Below are 23,816 nucleotides of genomic sequence, written 5' to 3' on the forward strand. Positions count from 1 at the left end.
ATAGAGTTGACTAGACGCCGACGCTCGAAAGACGCTGGTGTGGAGTCTTTCTAGAGAAAATAATTGCGCCCTCATCTACATAGTGTGTAGTTACTGAAGCGCTCTGTGTCGTAGTAGAGCGCCTTCCGGCCGCCGAGCACGGCGAAGCGCTAGTACGAGCCACAAGCCGACTTCAACGCTACTCTAGACGCGCTACAGATGCATGAGCCATCCGTATACGCCCGTATCTTTCTCGTAATATCCTAGAGATAATTACGCCCTCATCTACAGCTTTCTGTAGTGTGTAGTTACCGAAGCGCTCTGTGTCGTAGTACAGCGTCTCTCGGCCGCCGAGCACGGCGACGCGGCGACGCGCCAGTACAAGCCGCACGCCGACTTCAACGCTGCGTACGCGTTGGACGCGCTGACGACGCATCAGCCGCGCCAGCCGTCCGTATACGCCCGTACCATTCTGAAAGTTGGAATGATGTTCATTTTTCGGATTGCGCGCCTTAAAGAAATACTCGATTTTTAGGGTTCCGTAGCCTAAAGGGCAAAAACGGAACCCGTAAAGTTTCGCTGTGTCCGTATGTCACAGCCATTTTACTTGGAAACTATTTGGTGTATTTTGTGAGCCGCTACTTAGTTCAGAAGTTAAGATTTATATTATAAAAAATGTATTCCACACATCGTCGGCCTAAATCGCAAACCTCGTAACTCAATCTGACCAAATTTTACAGGAGGCACAAAAAACTTAATTACCAAAAATTTTGCATGAAGACTTGCTTAGTTTTTTTTTTACATAATGTTAAGTTAAATTTAGCCGTCAGATTGTTAAAACCAATTTTTGTTTAAAGCACCTGAACCTGGAAAATTTGGAGTTACGAGGTTTTCTTGAAAATTTTCGAAAGTTAATCGGGAGTTAAGAGTTTTGCTATAATAATCCTTGAAAATAGAGGATAATCTTTTGATCTGAACAAGGTAATTGTGGATCAAAAAATATATTATTTTATTAAACTTTAAACAGAAAAGCTTCTTTACGCAAAACTGACGTGCAGTCACAACGCCATCGCAGAGTGTACTGAAGTGGCGAGGGGGGGGGGGGGGGGGGGGGAGATACGAGTTAATCCTTTTACAAAATAGCGGTCGGGAGTTGCGAGGTTTTCTATTTTGCTTATTAAACGTAAACGGTTTCTTTTTGGTATTTAAGAGTTTTGCCGTTAGATGCGTTCAGGAAAGTACTATATAAAAGTGTCAAAACATGATTATCAAAAAAAAAATGGAGTTACGAGGTATGCGAATTAGGCCGACGACATGTAACTAAAAGTGTATAATTTTTTAAAGTAAATTCAACGTGTGGAACATCATTCGATAGTTATAAAATGAGGTAAGGTCGCCAGTATTTTAGGCTTGGCAGGCCTTTACGAGCCGACGTGGTGAAAAGCGATTTACCTACCTGCAAAATAGCTAAAGAGGAGCTATGCCGCTCGACCACCAGCTCGTATCCCTTGTATCTCATCGCATCTTCCAAAGCTTGCAGAGTCCCTATCGGCGCCTCTCGCGCAGGCCTGGCCAGCAGACTCGTCAGGTTGGCTGAGTACATGTCGCCGATGACGTAGGTGGCTCCTAAGGATATCAACACGGCGACGAGACGAGCCTTATGGGTGCTGGAAGGTTCTTTGCTTGATGCTGAAAGCAGTAAGTAACATTTTATTGTACGGAAGAGAGGAGGATACAGGTATATCAGATAGAACATAAATATAGTACAAGGGCGAAGTTATCCCTATGAGCTCAGCTATGAGGGATGTCCTCCAGTTTACCTCTATAGGTAGTTATTTCATCAGAAATCATTTCATTTATTTCGTGATAAACTAACATACATACAAAAGTAAGATTATAAGGAGAATTTAATTTAAAAACATATTTACATATTGTTTACCACGAAATGGGCTCACCTCAGCATAATGCCGACCTGTAGGGCTAAGATGGTCGGCTCTTTATCATTTGTCACCATGCCTGTCAAGGTGTAACAAATATGTAAGTGTGAAAGTGACGCATGGCATGACAGGTGATAAAAATGCGACCATGATACCGCTTCTGAGAGTCAGCGCTTATCTACAATTTAAAAAAAAAACACAGTCGAGACATAACTTTTTTTTCTTCATATTGCCACCAAAATGTTTAAACTACAAGTTTATAACCTCAGTTGGCAGATGGCAGCACTAGTTTATTCAAATTCTGAAATATAAAAGGCCTATGTACCTATGTAGATTTTATCTTGTATCTTACATTGCCTGAGGAACAGAGACGTGGTAAACCAGCAGCAGTTGCTGAACAGCGCCAGTTGATTCTTCCGGCCATTCCGCCACAGAGATGGCGCTGCGATCACTGCCCACAACGCCGGCCCCGTCACCAGCAGCGTTGCACACACCAAAGGCCATACCTAGACATATTATTAAAAATTATACAATAAATTATTTTCTTATCTTAGTTGAAGAAATAAAGTCATATTTAATATTTTTTTGGCATAAGATTTTATCGGTGACTGTACTTTTCTTATCACATGCCTGTCTCATCGAGACAATTCTAAGAACCCCAAACACAATTAGGTTGCGTTGTTTTATCACAAAGTTCCCATGGTCATCTCTTGTCTCCATCATCAGATCAGCTCGATAGCGTGCACCTCAATGTCGATACCTGATCGTCTCTTTCACACTTGTAAATTCGTACGTAAGTGTGACAAAGAGGCAACACGTCGAACGTAGTTTGCGGAAGGCCCTCAGTTGTTGGCAGCTCATTTTAATGGAAAGCCACCAAGAGCAAACAAAGGTCTTAATTTAGTTTATTCTCGGAGCAAGACTTAATCTTGGTTTATTTTTGGTAAATACTAGCCTCGTGGGGAAACTGACACAGTCATATTTGATATGTTATAAATTAAATTATAATACTATAAATATTTTGCCTATACGAGTAAACGTCACACTGCTGGACACAGGCCTCCTCTGAACCACGAGAGGGTTTGGGCTATACTTTGAGTTAAATTAATTATATTATAGACATAGATTTCAGCTTAGAACAACATCGTATATTTATGATACATTTGTAGCATTGGTATTTTAGATATGGGTAGGTTATTAAATGTATAGTTTAGGTAAGATTGGTTGGTAACGTTATAACTACAATTATATCGCCCTCTGCCCTCATTGTCAACTGTATTTTAACACTATAAAAAAATCAAACTGTTATCATTAACCGGCTATACGGTTGTTATGTATTTGTATACCGAAGTTCTGCGACGAGCCAAGGTCGGTGGAATAGAGGCTTACCTAATGCGTCGACAGCTTCGGTGGTGCGGTCACGTATCTCGTATGGCGGAGGAGAGAGTGGCGAAGCGCATCTTTATTTCTGAACTAGAGGAAGGTAAGCGGAAACTTGGCGGACAACTCCTCCGATACAAAGATGTTCAGAAACGACACATGAAAAGATGCGACATCGAGCCCTCTCAGTGGGAAGGTTTGGCAGCACAACGTCCTGAGTGGCGCAGGCTGGTCCATGACAAAGTGCACGGTTTCGAGGAGCAACGTAAAGTTGACCTCGACGCTAAACGCGATGACCTGAAAGCGCGCCAGCCTGCTTCCATTCACTACCACAATGTGGCCGGTGTTCTCACGTGCCCTCAATGTGCGCGGAGGTTCACCTCCAAGATCGGCTATGTCAGCCATATTCGGGCGCACGAGCGCCGAGCTAACTAGGAGTCGAAGTGGTCGCCATGGTCGAAATCGGCCGGAAGGATCATCATCATCATTTGTATCCTTATAATCCCTACTAATATTTTTAAACATGCGAAAGTAACTCTGCGTGGCTGCGTTTGTAAATTTGGACATAACTATGGTTTTGAAAACCGAAATGAAACCCCGAAAACACGATATAAGGTTTTCTTTTCTGGAAATTTGACAGATCACAAAGCGGAATTTACAAGCACAATGCCTGTATGGCTGTCTGTCACGCTTAAACCGCTGAACCGATTTGTATGTGTTTAATGTGTTATGAAGATAGATAGAGGCCCGAAGAAAAGACAGGATAATTTTTATCAATCATCATCCCACGCAAACGTAGTCGCGGGCAGGAGCTATAGTCTGTATCTTTAGGTATTTATAAAAGAGTAAACAAAATCTACCCTCATATGGCTCCTTAAGCCAGTTAAGGTTAGATGAAAACATTACATGATCAAATAATGTAGGTTAAAGTCAGGGGGGCGATTTTTGAATTTCGATCGATCGATTTCGTCACTCGAAAATGGGTGGAAAACGGAGAAATGCTAATTTTTGAAATACGCGCGATAGAAATTTGGAATCGAGTGGTATTGACCATTCGTTTTCATTTCTATTAGTAGAATTTAAATGCCTAGTAGTGGAGATATTATTGAACGAAATACACGAAATTGAGCGGTCGAAATTCAAAAATCGGCCCCCAGGTCGTTCAGTAACAGGCTGCGTAGCCAAGACGCCAATCGCTTACGCTTCGTAGCGAACGAAACGCAACTGTCACTGTCACACTCATATGGAAGAGTGATAGAGAGACATGATGCTTTTCGTTTTCGAAGCGATAGCGATTGTAACCTTGGCTAGGCCGGCTGATCCGGTTGGTTTTGTATTTGGTTGGTTAATCAATTAATGTTATAAGTACCCGAAAATGTACTAATTATATGTTTACTTTTATTTAAGTACCTAAAGATACAGATATAGTATTAAATAATATCAAATAAATAAAGGTGCGAAAATCGCCTCGAGATATTACGATTAGGTTGCAGGGCGGTGAATCATAAACCCCGAATTCGATTGGACCGTCTCCCCAGATTCGAAATGTAATAGAACATTCACCTAGCCAATTAAAGTTCGTTGTCCGTCTGTAGCCCGGGGATTACCAATTTGATAGCCAAATGAATATGAATCAACCAGTGGATCTATTCTAGAATGTACTTTTGATGAATTCAGATTGGATTAGATACCTACGTTTATGTTATTTACTGTATTGTTTAGCATAATGTGTGAAAGTGCATTACTATTAATAACATTGGAATCATTTCAATGAAAATAATTTACATATTTGGTTTCAAAATATTACTAAATTTGAATAGCAAAATTCAACCTATGTTGTATTGTATTTTATCAATATTACGTTTCCGCGTAATATGAAAGACATCTGAAATACGTTATTTAAAAAAATCGGTTTATTTAGGCTGATTTTTCAACAACAACTATCCTGATTTTTCAGTTGTGTGGCTAGTTCCCATTGGACAACAACTAGAAAAACTATAAAACTCAGAATAGACCTCAAAATGTCATGAATGATATGAGTTAGGATCAGATTAAAAATTACGAATAGTTGAACTGCCATACCTCCCATTTGAAGGGTCTGATAGTGGCCAGGGCCTTACTCAGCTTAGCAGGTGCTTGGGTAAGGAAAGCCCAGGAGTCTGCCAGCGTCAGAAATGGAAGCTTTCTTACTGGCAGACCTTCTCATGATTTAGATACCTTACCTCCCATTGGAAGGGTCTGATAATGGCCAGGGTCTCGCTGAGCTTGGCTGGTGCATGAGTCAGGAAGGCCCCAGAGTCTGCCAGGGTCAGGAATGAGAATTCCACGGCTTGCAGACCTTCCCATGTCATTGAGACGTCGCCGAGAAAGAAATCCGCTTTCTGTCAACAAAGATAAACTTTAAGGGCGCTTTCTTATGGTAACATTCCATTTCTAACCGCAGCTGCATTACTGTCAATTCTACTATGGAAATTGACAATGACAGCGACGCGTTCAGTACCGGTAGTGCAGCTGCGGTTAGAAATGGAATGTTACCATTACTTGGTTTATGTGGGTTACGATATTTTACATTTTTAGGATTCCGTACCTCAAAAGGAAAAAACGGAACCCTTATTTAGGATCACTCGTGCTTCTGTCTGTCTGTCTGTCTGTCCGTCTGTCACAGCCTATTTTCTCATAAACTACTGGACCAATTAAGTTGAAATTTAATACATGTATGTAAATTAGTGACCCAGAGACGGACATGTAACGTAAATAAATTAATTTTAAACATGGGGGCCACTTTTGGGGGGTAAATGAGAAAATTAAAAAAAAAAGTTTTTCAAACTATATCGTGTTATATGTCAAATGAAAGAGCTCATTTTCTTCTTCTTCAACTTTTGAACTTCAAATTTTTTTTTATAATTTAAAAATATACAGGTTAGAAGTTATTTAAGAAAAGAGCCAAAAAATGACCATTCTCCCCTTTATCTCCGAAACTACTGGGTTAAAAGTTTTGAAAAAAAATACACAAAATAGCTCTTTATAATACCTATAGATGACAGAAAAACCTATTAGAAATGTGCAGTCAAGCGTGAGTCGGACTTAATGTACAGAACCCTTGGAACGCGAGTCCGACTCGCACTTGGGCGGTTTTTAATTTTATAGTAGTTAAAGAAAATAATGAAATTATTAATATAAGGTAATGTGATATAGGAGGCAAACCAGCAGACGGATTGCCTGATGGTAAGCGATTAACGTTGCCCATGGACACTCACAACACCGCACAACAACACAATTTGTTAAAGTATGAAAACGACAAACTGGAGCAAAGATCATTTTATTTATAGTAATTATTTCCATAGCTTATTAAAATTTGTAGGTAAATATCTCAGAAAAATATCAAAATACCAATTGAGACAGATTTATTTAAACATAGACAAAACAATACACACAAAATTTAAACGATTCTCTTCAAAAACTAAATTACTATTTGCCAAGTAAATGGAAAGGGCACTCATTTCAATATAGGTACTACACAGAATAAATCTATCAAATGAAATGAAAACAGGGTTGAAGTACAAAAAATTAAATATTAAATTTTATGTCTTTGTTCAAGTTCGTTCGAGCGAATTTGAGTTTAAAACTGTCTCCGAAAAATGTTAATACTTTGTTCATTAAATTGCTGAAAGCGATATTGTTTAATGTCAAAGGCTTTGGCAAACTTTGATTATAAAAACCGGCATAGTGGATGTCGGGCCACGCATAGTGGAGGGTTCCGTACCTTCATACGATATGAAAAAGCCATAGAAGCAAAATATCGTACCTTCACGTACGTCTTTTAATAAAAAGATAAGTTTTGTGGAAAATACTCAACCGATTATGTTTATAACAATTTTCTTGGAAAGTATATGAAGCTATATTTTCTTTTTTTGTACGCCTGGTTCAAATTAGCGGGGTTTTTGACTTTCGATTAAACGATTCGTTACAAAATTATTCACTTAATCAAAAAACGTTTTCAGTAACCTTTAATGTGCCACAATTTTTTTTTTGCTTTTAGTTACTCGTATGGAGAGAGAATATGGAGTGCCACCCAAGATATAGCTATTTTTTAATTTTAACTTTTAAACTACAGACAGACAGAGGGACAGACGGGCTGACTAAACTCCGGCGTTACGTTTTTGCCAATTTGGCTACGGAACATTAAAAAACCGGACAAGTGCGAGTCGGACTCGCCCACCGAGGGCTCCGTACATTTATTTTTATTTTATAGAAATTAATATTTTTCAGATTTTTCCCCGTACAGTGTAAGACGATATTACTTACCTTTCATAGTTCTGCATAGGTCAACGGGAAGTACCCCATAAATGTTGATACCCTAGAGAATAACGAAATACCTATACATTTTTTGCGGCGTTTACGGCCTTAGCTTTTTTTACTTTAACCTAGAAGTTTGATTTTTTCACAGCTTCAAGGGAATGTAGACCTAAGTATATAGTTTTAATTGGATAAACACACACTAAATAATTCAAATAGAATTGCAATTCAAATTGTCCTAGTCTTTTGTGTGTATCTTTTGTACTTATGTACCTAAACCTAGGCCTGCCAGGGATCTACACAGGCGCCTATTATTAGGACGGCGGAAAATCGTGCAGAATGGAGAGCCTTGGTGCACAAAATAACGACCTTATGTGGTCGCCACCCTCAGTCATGAGGAATCGAGGAAGAAGAAGAAGAAGCTAAACCTTATCAGATGATTGAATGTAAATCAAGTAAAAATACTAGTAATTTGAATCACCCTTTGAATCTTACCCTCTTCCAGATTAGGCCGAGTGTGCCTTTAAGTGTCCCGTTCCCAGAAATCCCTGTTCCCTGGCTTCTTTCGGGCGGGTCGTAGTATTCGTACCTAAACAAGTAGAATAATATTTTAAATATTTATTTCATTTAAAAATATCCGAAATTATAACAATCATAATACACTTAAATAGAACTTAACTAATGTAAATATACAAACATGGTTTTATAAAGTAAACATCTTCTATGTAAGCAATAATTGTATCTGGCTCGAACATATTTTACATCAATACATAAACTAGTAACTTAATACCTACTTGTATCTTATTATTTTTGTTAGTAGGCCAATGTAGTGTAACTTATTGGGCAAAAAGTGTTTGACTTGAAAAAAAACCGGACAAGTGCGAGTCGGACACGCCCACCGAGGGTTCCGTAATTTTTAGTATTTTGTTGTTATAGCGGCAACAGAAATACATCATCTGTGAAAATCACGGTTCATGAGATACAGCCTGGTGACAGACAGACAGACGGACAGAGGACAGTAGAGTCTTAGTAATAGGGTCCCGTTTTGACCCTGTGGGTACGGAACCCTAACTAGTACATTTTAGCCAAGACCAAACCGATTTTTTCTTTTTGAAGGCGGGTAATGTGTCCTATGCTCCTGTTCCTTAGACCAATAAAGGAGACTAAAATTAAACTTTTATAAACCTACAGCGCTAATCATGACATTGTCTTTACGCCACTACGAAGCATTTTTGCTACAATACCGGCAAAACTGAGTACCGTAAAATGGGGTGAGTAGGTTTCGCGGGGAGAGGTGGGTTATGAATGGGGAGAGAAGGTTTGAGAGGGGGGTGAGAAGGGATTTTAAGGCTACTGCTACAAAAATAATGTATTCCAATTTAAAATGGAGCTATAGTAATACGCATAATAATAAAAAATCGATCCAACAATCTTCCAAAATCACCTTTGTATGAAAACCCCTCTCACCCCAAATACGGGGTGAGGTGGGTTTTCCTCTTTATCGTCAAAGTTATGAAATGGAACTACCCAAAATAAAATAAAAACTAAAATACAAACGTCCGGAACACTTATTATATACACCATTCAGTTTTCATATGTAAAAATAAAATGTTATCGAGGTTTGAATTTCAGTTTTGACCCTACTCACCCCATTTTACGATACCTATGTTACAGGCTACGAAGAAGCATAGCATCTAGCAGAGTATATACTTAAGTATTGTAATGATTCGGGTTCTTGAATTCGATGTTAGATAAAACAATTGGTGACAGTTAACTTTATACTATATTTATTGAATACAACTAAAACCTTAAATATTAAAATATGGTGAAATAGACACAGTGTACGATATTGCTAAAATAACTAAGAGATTCTCGTCAACGACCAGGGGTTACACAAAAGTATAAATCATAAAAACTAATATAAATGAAGATAAAACTAAAACACTAAATGTAAACAAAAACAAAAAAATAAAAGAAACAAAAATAAAAGAGTTCGTTTTCGTAGGAAGCGAACCCGGGCCACTTGCTCAGCAGCCGAGCGCTCCAGCCTCAAGTCCAAATCGTCTCGTGACAACTGTAGCGAAATTATGGATGGTATTCTCAGCAATGCTATTCCGGGAGTTTTTATAATTTCCATAAATTATTATCCCGACAGAAAGGGCGTTCCCGTATGCTGTGAACAAAGTGTCGCACAGTGAGTGTGAATAACACTTTTATATTTAAAAAACTTCTATAATCACAAAGTGACATCAATTAAGCTAAATGATCAGCCGGTACACTTACCCCGTGACTATCTCTGGCACTCACACGCACAAATATCACAACAAACTCCCACCGATACTATTATGGCGTAATATGTCCGTAAAACTGCGTGTTTTAATTAATCGCCGTCTTACTCGTATTAACGGCGTAACATTTCCTTTTCTGTGTTATTTTTCCATTTTGCCGGTCGTCCGTGTTTTTTCGCGACACCCTCAATTTCGAGATCTAAATTACCGTGTCACTTGTTTACATGTTGTCAACCCGCTGACCACTAGTCTACTGCTAGTTGCGGAAAGATGGCGTTACTATGTAATAAGTGACTTATGCCGCTACTACTTGCCGTGATGCGTACGCGTATATAGCGCATGCATCACATATCCCCTCACCTCTGAAGAATCCGACTGGATTCACCCAATGCGTTTTAAATCGCTAACGTGCCAGGTTCCCAAATTTTTCCCTTTAAGACCTTGAAGTCTATAGACATCGTTGGAAACCTTATTCGCAATGACAGCTTTTTCAAATTTAGGTGCTAACTTGCCCATAAAGCTTTTGTCCGCACATGACAGATGTTTGGTACGCTTCAACACGAGATCACCTTCTTTATAGTCACACGTCCGTCGCCGGAGGTTGTAACGCCTGGCATTGGCTTCATAAGATTTCGTCATGTTTTCGCGAACATCTTCATATATTTTGTTACGTAGGTTAAGATTTCTCTGAAACCGCTCTTGGTTAATAGTTATGTGATCGTTAGGCTCAAAGTTATACGCTTTCGACCCTTGTATCGCCGTCTCCCGACCAAAAAAAAGATAGGCCGGAGTTCTTTCCGTCACTTCATGTACAGCCGTGTTCACTGCGTGGGAAATGTGAGATATATACCTATCCCATTCTCTGTGATTATCTTCAACATAGGAGGCGATCGCCACTCCAATCACCTTATTCACACGCTCAGTTGGATTTGCTTGCGGGTGGTAATACGGTGTATACCAAAGTTTTGCTCCATAGCCGGACACTAGGTCTTTGAATTCATTCGACACGAACTGTTTCCCATTGTCACAAATTATCACATCAGGTACTCCGTACACTAAGAAAATTTTTTCTTCTAAAATTCGCGAAATCGCTGATGCCTTTCCATTTCTTAAAGGGAATAAAAAACAAAATTTGCTAAACCAGCACGTAATGACCAAAAGCATGGTATTGCCGCTCTTTGACCTTGGAAAGGGCCCCATCAGGTCCATAGAGACCATTTGAAAAGGCTCTGTTACTTTTCGCTGTCTGCCCATTAAACCAGACGGTTTCATCTGGGAATATTTGTACTTTGCGCACACTTCACATTTCCGTACATGGTCTTTAACATCTTTGATTAACGTCGGCCAGAAGTAGTGCTGCCTGACTCGATTTACAGACTTCTTAACACCCAAATGTCCTGCAGTCGGATCATCATGACATTCTCTCATAATCTGTTGTCTAAGTTTCTCTGGTATGACAAGCTTCCAATCGTAATTTTCGTCTGGGAATTGTTTTAGCTTGACACATCTCCATAGCTGTCCTTGGTTGATCTCCCACTCTGGTCCATTAGTCCCCCCGATGACTTTGGCCTCTTCCGACCTGTACCAGTCGTCTTTATCTTGTGGCGTAATTTCCAGAAGGTCGATATCCTCCGTAATAGCTCTCGACAAGGCATCAGGCACAGTGTTAAACTTTCCTTTGCGATGGACAATTTCATAATCGAATTGCTGTAAGCGCATGGCCCACCTCGCTAGTCGACCATGAGGGTCCTTATTGCGATGCAACCACTGGAGAGCGCTATGGTCCGAGATGACCTTGAAATGAGTTCCTTCAATATAAGGGCGAAACTGTTCAACCGCATGCAGGACACTTAACAGCTCTCGCTCGGATGCCGAATACCTACATTCCCTTTCCGTCAATTTCCTACTAGTGTAAGCGATGGGTGTTTCCATACCCTCAATTTCTTGAATTAACACTCCACCAGTGCCCCTATTGGAAGCATCACACTGAACCGAAAAGGATTTTGTGAAATCCGGTACTCTTAGCACTGGCGCAGAGGTGAGAGCCGTTTTCAGACTAAGGAATGCCTGTTGCGCTTCCGCGTTCCACAGAATCTGCTTTCCCTTCTTTCCTCCTTTCGTCAAGTCATGCAGTGGGGCCGCCACAATGGCAAAGTTTGGGACGAAGCGCCGATACCAGCTGGTCAAGCCAATGAAGCGCTTCAACTCTGAATAAGTAGAGGGCCTAGGATAATCCAGAATGGCTCTAACCTTGTCTGGATCTGTTCGAAGACCCTCCTTGTCGACGATATACCCTAAATACTTCAGTGATGGTCTCGCGAAAGCACACTTATCAAGATTTATGGTCAGACCTGCCTCTTTCAGCTTGTCCTTTACAAGGGCCAGCGACGATAAATGCTCTTCAAAATTACCATTACAAACCACTATATCGTCCAGATAGGTAAATATTTTACCTTCACACTCGGGTGGAAACAGCCGATCCATCAGGCGCTGTTGAGTTTGAGAAGCGTTGCAGAGGCCGAAAGGCATGACCTTAAATTGATAAAGACCCTTACCCGCGAGGCCAAAAGCAGTTTTTTCTTTACTAGAGTCTTCTAAAGGTATCTGCCAAAACGCAGAACGTAAATCGATAGTTGACAAAAACTGCGCGTTCTTTAAGCTGTCTAAAATAGTTGTCACCCTCGGCAACGGGTAAGAGTCCTTTACTGTCACTTTATTTAATTGACGGCTGTCAAGACACAACCGATTTTTACCCGATGCCTTTTTTACTAACAGAATTGGAGAACGCCAAGAGCTGAACGAAGGTTCAATTACGTCGTCATCGAGCATATCCTGAATCTCCTTCTCCAGTTCCCTCATAATAGGCGGAGCGAAAGGATACTGTCGCTGGCTGGTAGGTAAGCTATCTCCTGTGTCAATCCTATGACTAATAAGCGATGTCCTCCCTAATCCCTTTCCTATGTCCCTACCCATCTCTTCTAGTAGAATACCTAAACGCTGTTTTTGGCTGTCATTTAACTCCTCTCGCGAAACCACTGAACTTACAACTGCTATTTCCGATATTTCCGTAGCCAACTTCTGCTCCGCCACTGTCAACCCAAAAGCGTCCCAAAAACTAATACCTAACACGATTTCATGTTTTGAAGGGTCCATGACAAAAAAGGGAACCACCCTGAACTCTCCTCGAAACTGTATCGGCAGATGGACTACAGTATCAATCGTAAGAACGGATGCATCAGCCATAGATATATCCTGCACGGGCACCTTTTGTGCCGTCAAACCTAGGCTTGTCATTTTAGCGCAAAAGTCTGGAGAGATTACCGAAATTGCGGCTCCGCAGTCCAATAGAGCCAGGAATTGCTGGTTCAAAATCCTTATATCCGCATAGTACCGTCTATCCCTATCACTGCGCTGTATGTTGCAAACTTCGCCAGTCCTAAAATATCTAGAGACAGTATTTAGCCATTGCTGCCAGTCATCCGGTACAGAATGACTTACTTTTGCGGGGTCGAATCGGCAGGCATCGACTCCGACTGACCGTTTCCCTCATTCGCCTTACTGCAAGGACACTTCTGTACAGTATTTCCAAAACGGCCGCATTTATAACAGAAGAGCCGTTGCCTTGGTAAGTTGCACTCCCTAAATCTGTGACCCGGACTCCTGCAATTCCAGCACTTCGACTGCGCAGATCTACCGACAACTTTATTGTCTATAGCTGCCACCTCTTTGCGCTCCTGCTGCATGGCACTCAAGGTACCCTTGTACGCTAAATCACGCTCCAGAGACAAGTTATCCGTGGTTGGCTCCTTAAACCCTTCACAACGAATCTTGGTTCGTTCAATCACCCTTAGTACTGACGTCAATCCTGCTACCGAATCAAAAGTGTCACGGCAAATTTCTTTCTGGTAGTAAGGCTGCAGGTTCTTCCTTAGAATCACCAACTTTTGTGATTCCGTAAGCGGCATGGGTAAACGGTTAAACATATTCTGCATGATTGATAAATATATGACAACCCTCTCCTGCTTACTTTGAGTTCGCCGCTTAATTTCCTCCAAGAGCTCATCCTGATAATTTGGTGCCTGGAAAGTATCAACCAGGAGGTCCACCAGCTCCGACCAATTAGAAACCACACCCCTGTTTGCTCTAAACCATATGAGAGCTTCATCTTCAAACAGATCAACGGCATAACGAAACAAATCATCGTCGTCTGCATTACGAGCCTCTTTGAGCTCCGCAACCCTCTCCAGAAATGCATTGATGCTCACAGTGTCCCTACCGCTAAACTTGACCCCCCAATCTTTAATTGGGACTAACTTCCTCCTTTGACATTCCGGATCCCATGTCGACGATCTCTGTAATCCCTGCGAAGCCGAAGCAACCTTCGGAACTTCACCCCGACTTCCCGATTGTACTTCCTTATGAATATTGCCCTTCTCAAAGCTGGCACGACTTGCTATAGCTGCCGATGCTGAACAAGATTCAGTGCCCGGTGGAACTACTGCGTCACCCACACGGTGTTGATGGCCTCCAATTACTTTTGACCCCGATTTGCTAGAAGGCTGTCCTATACCTAAACTTCCTAATATCTTCACCGCTTCCTCCCCCAATGTCCTGTGTAACATGGCCTTGTCCTGCTCCGAGATGACGGCCTCGTCCTCTGCCTCCTCCTCCTTCAGCCCCTCTAATGACACCGCAGCTTCATCAATATCCTCAAGCAAATCCAAGTGACTTTCCGTGTCAGCTACAGCTAAGGGTACTATTAACTTTGCGCGGTTAGCCAGATGTGTCAACCGGGACTGTAACCGCCTGATCAGTGCAAGATCTGGGCTGTCTGACAACTCCGAAATAAGTGTTACCAGAGATGACAGTTTGTTCCTGCAAGATAGAATTTCCTTACCCGGATCTTCAAGACATCCAGCGGGAACTTTAATAGAGATAGAGGCTTCCCCGGATGCCTCCCGTTTTAACATTGCCCGAAGAAATTTTCGCATAGTCGCTACAGTTTCACAATCCGAGACACCCCGGCATGCCAACTCAAACTCCAGCTCATCCTTATGCAGGGCGTTGACGTCCATTATCTCTTAACTCTAATCTCTAACTTAATACTAACAAAGCAAAACCTGTTACAAAAAATAACTTTTGCTGCCAACTGTCACCACGGACTGATCTAAACCACCGAATACCTGTTAGGCGCCAATGTAATGATTCGGGTTCTTGAATTCGATGTTAGATAAAACAATTGGTGACAGTTAACTTTATACTATATTTATTGAATACAACTAAAACCTTAAATATTAAAATATGGTGAAATAGACACAGTGTACGATATTGCTAAAATAACTAAGAGATTCTCGTCAACGACCAGGGGTTACACAAAAGTATAAATCATAAAAACTAATATAAATGAAGATAAAACTAAAACACTAAATGTAAACAAAAACAAAAAAATAAAAGAAACAAAAATAAAAGAGTTCGTTTTCGTAGGAAGCGAACCCGGGCCACTTGCTCAGCAGCCGAGCGCTCCAGCCTCAAGTCCAAATCGTCTCGTGACAACTGTAGCGAAATTATGGATGGTATTCTCAGCAATGCTATTCCGGGAGTTTTTATAATTTCCATAAATTATTATCCCGACAGAAAGGGCGTTCCCGTATGCTGTGAACAAAGTGTCGCACAGTGAGTGTGAATAACACTTTTATATTTAAAAAACTTCTATAATCACAAAGTGACATCAATTAAGCTAAATGATCAGCCGGTACACTTACCCCGTGACTATCTCTGGCACTCACACGCACAAATATCACAACAAACTCCCACCGATACTATTATGGCGTAATATGTCCGTAAAACTGCGTGTTTTAATTAATCGCCGTCTTATTAACGGCGTAACATTTCCTTTTCTGTGTTATTTTTCCATTTTGCCGGTCGTCCGTGTTTTTTCGCGACACCCTCAATTTCGAGATCTAAATTACCGTGTCACTTGTTTACATGTTGTCAACCCGCTGACCACTAGTCTACTGCTAGTTGCGGAAAGATGGCGTTACTATGTAATAAGTGACTTATGCCGCTACTACTTGCCGTGATGCGTACGCGTATATAGCGCATGCATCACAGTATAAAGAAAAAAGTCTCAAAGAGGACTGTGATGGGACTGTGTTAACATTATTCACAGCAGCATCGCACGACTGAAGACACATTGAAGTGTAGGTATGTATGTAAATATCCGTAATATTTTATTTCATAATAGATATGTCCACTTCTTTTTAAACAAAGAAAATGGATGGATCGCAACTAGTAAGAAGATTACCGAAAGTTTAGTTTCTTGGCGAGCAGAGAAAGTAGCTTTTCGTCCCGTCCTCCGGTGACGTTGACGGTCGAATCGTTGTTATACTTCACGAAGTGCCAGGGTGGGGCCTGCGAATATGTGATTCCAATTTAAGACAGTTATTATGGTGTATTAAGGGCGGTATACAATAATTTACGAACGAGCGTGAATTGAAGCCCGAAGCAGAAGGTGAGGGCTTAATTAACACGAGTTTGTAATTCCTGTACCGCCCGTGGCGCACACAATGTTTTTCATCACACTTGGATAATTTATAGTAGAAAATGAACTCACGTGTAATACGGGTACTCTGAACACTCTCCCCTTGAAGTCATGGTACACCCTGTCAGCCGGCGGCAGCACTGGCGACTTGTACAATGTCCCTGACCACCAGTTGACTAGGGAGAGATGGTGAATTTGGTGGGGCGTAGCCTGGTTGTAGTAAATACGGAATCTGTGGAAAAAAAACACTATGGGTATTTGATATTAGATTTTTTTAATGTACGGAGGCAAGGTTCTCTCAGCAGTTTAGGTACCTCTAACTACTAGTACGTAAATAAGGCCCTATTCGTTTACCCTAGAGCGTGTCATATATTTTGTTTAGTTGTTCAAACTAGCCTGAAATACATGTAATTCGCAAAAAGAGCCGACATCAAAAGTCATTAAAATATAAGTACTTAATGTATTTTGTTTTTGATAAGAGCTAATAAATGTTGAAACATTTTTCTATCGGCCGAAGTTCTACCTAGCCACTCAAAAATTAAGCCTGTCTGGCCCCAAGCAATCACGAAATCCAATAACCCACGGCATCAATAGTGAAAAAAACTTCCAAACCAATAAGTCGTATTTTCCTTGGCACTCATAAAACATGTTCCGAAGTCCTAACCGGACGGCCAATCAAATTACTAAGTACGTGGCCGCTAGGCTCGTATTCTGTGCAACTTCGTGAAAGACGAAAGTATATAAAGATTGATCACTACATGAATATTGAAAGTACTTGAAGGCATCCATCAATTAAATTAATATTAGGTTTCTTTTGCAGACTAAAGTAATATATACAGTTTGATTAAGAAATGTATACTTATTTAAAAACTAATATTTCGTCTTCAGTATGCCGTTTCTTAGCTGGATAATTACTTAAAAATAACTGGAATGTTTATATGAAATTAAAAATCAAGTAAATATGAAGGGTCAAAAATCATAGAACGACATCTTTATACTATTTGACAGCTGTCAACTGTCAGATAAATTGTTCCATACCCGCCAGGGTGGCGTCACAATCATGCATGAATCACGCAGCGAATAACATCCCATTATTCACCGTTTGCTTTACATCCGAGGTTTCCCGATTATATCGTAAAGAGTGAGACATCTTCCACTGTTTCGACTCCGACTTATTGAACTCTTCTGGACAAAATGTAATTTAAAGAAATACGGCAAGAGCGGCCGACAATCGGGCGTTGTTTGGCCTCTCCCCGGAAAATGGGGAAAATCAAGAATCCCTTTGAATTATCGAGCAGTAAATATTTTATTTTGCTTCATAATTGATGAATTGAGAAAGCAACTGAAGATGAAATAATTGGATTTCGATCAAAGACTGAGGCTGTAAAAATGTTAATTCAGTTTACGCAAACCTATTAAAAAAAAACATATGTACATACATGCTGCGGCCCGTCAGCCACCTCTTATTATAATTATTATCAAAGGAAACAAGTTCTTTAAAAGCCTTTTAAAGACATTTCCATCTAAGTATGTATAAAAAATATACCGCCATCACTGAGCTTATAAAGTAAACATATAATCGTAGTCCCAAGTGATATAGTTAATATGAATCGGGAAAATTACCTATTACATACTCCATTCATTTATTATTTACTAATTAGTGGTAATTGGACGGCGTCTATTTTGTTCCCGAGGGAGATAAATGAATTATTAGCGTCCTGAATAGGGGTGATGTTTGGTTTCGGTGCGGCCACGGAAAAAATATTTAGCTGTTCTATGTTGATTTATTATTGTTCAGGTGAAGAAGATGCTGTCATGAGTAAAGTAGGTAAGTATTTTATTGTAATACATTAAAGGGGTCTCTATTGTTTCCCAAAAAGTTTTAAGTCATAATGTAACTATTGTTTGTCGGAATTTTCGTTAGTCATAATTTGATTTTCTCAGAAACTCGTAACTTTTCAGAATTGCCATAAAACAAACCTAACCTAACCTATCTATAGGATAACCTTACGAAAATCCTGAATAGTTAACCGTTTCAGTTTTAGGACTAATGATAATATGACAAACAACACATTATGACTTAAGACTTTATGGGAAACAAAGGGACCCCACATTAAAGGTACTGTTCGAATTCAGACTGCACGAGCAGCATTACTGTTGCTGGAAACTTTAAAAAGGTAATTCTTTTGGTAATTTTAATGAGATATATATTAATATTCAATTTGACGTTTGCTGCAGAATGCAGTCGGCAGCATTATTGGAGCAGTATTGCAGCGCGACATAAAGATTTTTTCACATACTACTTATACATTCGTCCCCAACGACCCCAGCACTGACAACACACCTGCAGACAGCTCGCCCTTGCTGAGACTGAATATCGACGTGTCTCCACCTACGAATCAAGAAGTAGCGAATGCCATCAAATCGCTCAAAAACGGCAAAGCCCCAGGAGTCGACCTCATCACAGCGGAGATGCTAAAATCTGACTTGCCGACCGCCGTGAATGCCCTAACACCACTCTTGAATAGCATTTGGCTTGCTGAAGAGTTACCGGATGACTGGAACAAGGGACTTCTCATCACCGTGCCAAAAAAGGGAGACCTCAGCGATTGTAGCAACTGGAGAGGCATTACTTTGCTTTCGACCCCATCTAAGGTGCTCTGCAAGATCATTTTGGATAGATTGTCGAGGGCCGTTGAACCTCTCATACGCAAAGAGCAAGCTGGATTCCGACCCCACAGATCATGCACGGATCAAGTCAACTCACTGCGTATCATTTTAGAACAGGCTACTGAATGGCAGAGGGAAATGTATGTAATGTATGTCGTTGAGCTATGGACTGGTGGCTTATGGCCGCACATTCCAAACACAGCTACATAAGATTGAAAGCTTACAACTTAGGTTAATTAAAATGCTGGTTGACAAATAAACTAAAGAAAAATGTAACAAGGACTACAATATACTATTTAAAAAAACTAAAATATTACCTGTTCAAGAAAAGTTTAGATATTTATTAGCTGTAGAACAATATATGTCACCGTTATTTAAAACTCCAAAAATATATCGTAGAAATTTAAGAAACTTAGTACGTAAGAAATATGATGAACCGAGAGCATGTAACTATTACGGACAGAGAACGCGAAAGTATCTGATACCACGAATATTCAATAGCATTCCTCCGGAAAGTGACTGCTCATCTAAACAAATATTTAAAAATAAGGTAAAAACGTCATTACTAGACAATTCTGTGAAACAGAACCCAAGTAATTAGTCTGTAGAATTAGCAAGTAGTAGAATATCGCTCGCAGACGTATCTGCATGTTTAAAATAGTTTATTTAGCAAGTAGAATTAGATTCACAATTAAGTAGATGTATAGTGTATTATTTTAAGTTATGTAATTTATGTAAGCGCACACAATAGGTTAAGAAAAGAGTGTTTTTATTCGCCAACAAACTGTTCCGCAGTTTGGCGAAATTTCAAATGTGTAAATTTGTTTATTGTGTATGTTAGAACTAAAAAAAAAAAACCTAACATTTGTAGACTTCGAAAAAGCCTTTGATACGCTAAGGTGGGCTAGTATCTGGAACAGGCTGCGTGAAATTGGTGTCCCCGAGAAAATCACTAACCTCATAAAGGCTATCTACAAGAATTACTCTTGTAGAGTGACGCACAATGGCCTCGTCTCGGAGGATATCCAAGTAAATGCTGGTGTGCGACAAGGGTGTCTTCTTTCTCCTCTCCTCTTCCTTGTTGTTCTCGATGGCATCATGCATCAAACGATTGACAATAAGCGCCGCGGCATAGAGTGGGGACTGTCCAACATCTTAGAAGATCTGGACTATGCCGATGATCTATGCCTGCTGAGCCACACACGCGCTGATATGCAAGCCAAGCTGGACGACCTTCGAAGTGAGGCAATGAAGGCGGGACTCGAAGTCAACACCCGGAAGACGCAGGAGATGAGGTGCAGGGACACAAGTACCGTGCGGAGCGGCACGGTACTTGTGTCCCTTTGTGTCACCTTTATTGGCACAGAGGCTGTGGAGCAAGTCCACAAATTTACTTACCTCGGAAGCGTCGTGTCGGAAACTGGAGGGACCGAGGAGGACATCGCTTCGAGAATAGTCAAAGCAAGAGCAACCTTCGCACAGCTCCGCCCCGTATGGCAATCAAGCAAACTGACACGGAGAGTCAAGCTCAGAATATTCCGGTCAAACGTAAAAACCGTATTGCTATATGGGTGCGAGACGTGGAAGATCACAAAAGACATCTCGCGCCAGCTTCAGGTTTGTATTAACCGCTGCCTCCGCTGCATTCTCGGTATATACTGGCCCGAGAAAATTTCTAATGCCAACCTGTGGAGATGCTGCAATGATACCCCGATCGACCAGCAGATCAAGCGCCGGAAATGGAGTTTGATTGGGCATACACTCCGAAGGGATCCTGACACAAGCCCTCGACTGGAATCCCCAAGGAAAGAGGAAACGTTGCCGCCCAAAACAGACCTGGCGCCGGACTATTGTTGCAGAGGCGAAGGCTATCTGGAAGACTTGGAGCGAACTCAAGCACGAACCTCAAAACCGATCCAGATGGCGGCGCACTGTGGACGCCCTCTGGCCCACCTAGGGGACATAGGACAATAAGTAAATCAAGACTTATACATTATATCACCGCTTTTTCTTTTTTATATAAATGCCTAAATAAACAATTATACTCACACACCAGGCCGAGGGTTGGTGACGACAGCTATTCATGGCTTCTGAGAGGGTGAGTAGGAACCGCTCGCTGACGGGCCCGTACGACCAGTAGAATAGGTACAGGATCGTGCGGTGGATCAGGTTGTTGCGTCAACAACAACATGAATGTACTCACACACCAGGCCGAGGGTTGGTCACTACAGCTACCCTTATAGCTTCCGAGAGGGTGAGTAGGAATCGCTTGCTGACGGGCCCGTACGACCAGTAGAACAGGTACAGGATCGTGCGGTGGATCAGATTGTTCCGTCAACTAACAACAACATGAATGTACTCACACACCAGGCCGGGAGTTGGTGACGACAGCTACCCTCATGGCTTCTGAGAGGGTGAGCAGGAACCGCTCGCTGACGGGCCCGTACGACCAGTAGAATAGGTACAGGATCGTGCGGTGGATCAGATTGTTCCGTCAACTAACACAACATAAATGTACTCACACACCAGGCCGGGGGTTGGTGACGACAGCTACCCTCATGGCTTCCGAGAGGGTGAGTAGGAACCGCTTGCTGACCGGCCCGTACGACCAGTAGAACAGGTACAGGATCGTGCGGTGGATCAGATTGTTTTCCGTCAACTAGACACACAACAACATAAATAGGTACCTAATTTCAGTACTAATGAAATATATTAAAACTACTCACGTATTTTTTGTAGTCGAAGATTCCTGATGTTTCGCTCCATAGAGAGGAGTTTCACAGTGTTCAGAAGAGGAGTTCCGGCAACGCGTGCTCCCGCTGAAGCCTCTCGTTATTTAGCGAAATAATTATGTCGAGCAAGCTTCGACTTAAAAATACGTGAGTGACCCGTTTTAATATATTCAATACAATTTCATGAAAAAGGTATAAGTCGGTATAATTTAGTTAAACCTTACCTGAGCCTTACCAAAAGAACTAGGTAACTATAGTTTGTTTTTTTAGCATTAGAAATAAGGTAAACAATCTTGATATGTCTTTTAATTGAAAAACACGTTTTAAAAATAAGTTACGGCAAATATGTAACAATTATGAATCTAATACGATCATTTATGTTCTTCCTTCCTTGAAGTTCTTTCTAATGCTAAAAAAACGAACTATAAGGCCCACTTGCACCATCCCACTAACCCGGGGTTAAGCGGTTTAACCGTCACCCAGTGTCAAATTGTACTGCTAACCATGATAACTCCAGGTTTAACCGGTTAACCCCGGTTAGTGGAATGGTGCAAGTGGGCCTAAGTATCTGTTTCTTGAAAACGATATTAATAATTTATGATACAGTCTACGTAGGGAGGTACTTACCTAACCTACTTTCAGATTTTATGCGAACGAATTTGTGCGTAATAGCTAATGTTATTCATAGTTTTTGGAACATTACCACTGTCTCTTTTAACCGACTTCAAAAGATGAGGTTTTCAGTTCATCAGGATCTTTATTAGTATTTTAAAGATTCAAAACTCGCTCTTACATTCATTTGAAAATATTCAATTTCGTATTAACAATAACTTTAATATTGTTATATTTTCTTTTTATAAAAAGGCGTTCATAATATACGAACATGAACACAGCTGTTACGCCCACTTATATAATTTTATTTTTATGATATTGTGTTTCGAACATTTATCTAAGGGCATGAATTTTTATTTCCTTTTCTGTTTTATTTTTGTTACTGACTTTTTGACAATTTGTCTGAATCTAAAAACTCCTACGTACAGTACGTACGTTAATTTGGTGAATTTGCAATAATGGTTAACGTATTGCACAGACGTAGATTTGACCGATTTAGGCGGCCAAAATTATTTTAGGGTTTTTATTAGTTCAAAATGGGATAAAACATTATAAAACGTGATTTTATATTAAAGACAATTATATATTATCAATAAAAAAAAAAATAAAAAAAAATCTTAAAAATATTAATAAAGAAAATTAAAAAAAGGTAAATTTTGCTCTTGTATTTACTCTAAAATATATTTTCGAGTGGGAACTTTTCTCCCCGAAGTACTAGGAATACCTACCTGTAAAAAGAAAAAGAAATCAATTTAAAAGAAAAGGAATTTTCTTTGAAAGCGTCGAAGGCCGGCGTTGGCGGCTATTTGCGGCTATTTTTGTAAACAACATAAAGAGGAATAAGCATTCTATTCAAATGTATACAACACACTACAGGGACGCACCCCGAAGTATAACAAAAAGACATTTGAAAAACTAAATCTATGAAAAAAACAACATTTTGTGAAAGGTCATATTTAACTGGCTCAAAATATATGATAAACGTCAAAAATATAATATAAAATGATTTAAATATATAAATTCTTCCCTGAATAACTGGATTCCATCAATAAAACTTTATGAAAATACCAGAAAAAAAATATACACTTTGGAAAACATGAAACTTTTAGGAGCGTCGAGAACAGAACATGCGCTCTGAGCGATAGTCAAAGTTCGACTGCCTGTTGTGCAGCTCAGGTTTGACGATAAGGAGTGGGGAGGGTACCACAATATGTACCTGGGTCTATAGGCTACCCCCACGTGATATTTTTTTTATCAATATGTTGATTTTTGCAAAATCGACTTTTGGCCGCCTAAATCCGTCAAATCTACGTCTGTGTATTGTCTGTCTCGTAATGCTACGGACGATGTACACGGAAACGACGATAGGAACATAGAATCA

General features: G+C 40.4%; 1 protein-coding gene across 1 annotated transcript in view; it reads right to left on the reverse strand.

Annotated features, from left to right (window-relative positions):
* The window catches only part of LOC134793873 (ionotropic receptor 40a), a 34,454-nt gene that overhangs the window by 7,467 nt on the left and 3,171 nt on the right, over nt 1–23,816 (reverse strand). Inside the window, exons 4-11 of the mRNA XM_063765588.1 lie at nt 21,614–21,750; nt 16,494–16,653; nt 16,185–16,291; nt 8,088–8,181; nt 5,519–5,677; nt 2,269–2,422; nt 1,436–1,668; nt 292–451 (exon numbers count right to left, since the gene is read on the reverse strand). Coding sequence (XP_063621658.1) covers nt 292–451; nt 1,436–1,668; nt 2,269–2,422; nt 5,519–5,677; nt 8,088–8,181; nt 16,185–16,291; nt 16,494–16,653; nt 21,614–21,750 — 1,204 coding nt within the window. The remainder of the gene's footprint in view (nt 1–291; nt 452–1,435; nt 1,669–2,268; nt 2,423–5,518; nt 5,678–8,087; nt 8,182–16,184; nt 16,292–16,493; nt 16,654–21,613; nt 21,751–23,816) is intronic.

This window comes from Cydia splendana, chromosome 9 (genome assembly GCF_910591565.1).
Source record: "Cydia splendana chromosome 9, ilCydSple1.2, whole genome shotgun sequence".
Lineage (NCBI taxonomy): Eukaryota > Metazoa > Arthropoda > Insecta > Lepidoptera > Tortricidae > Cydia > Cydia splendana.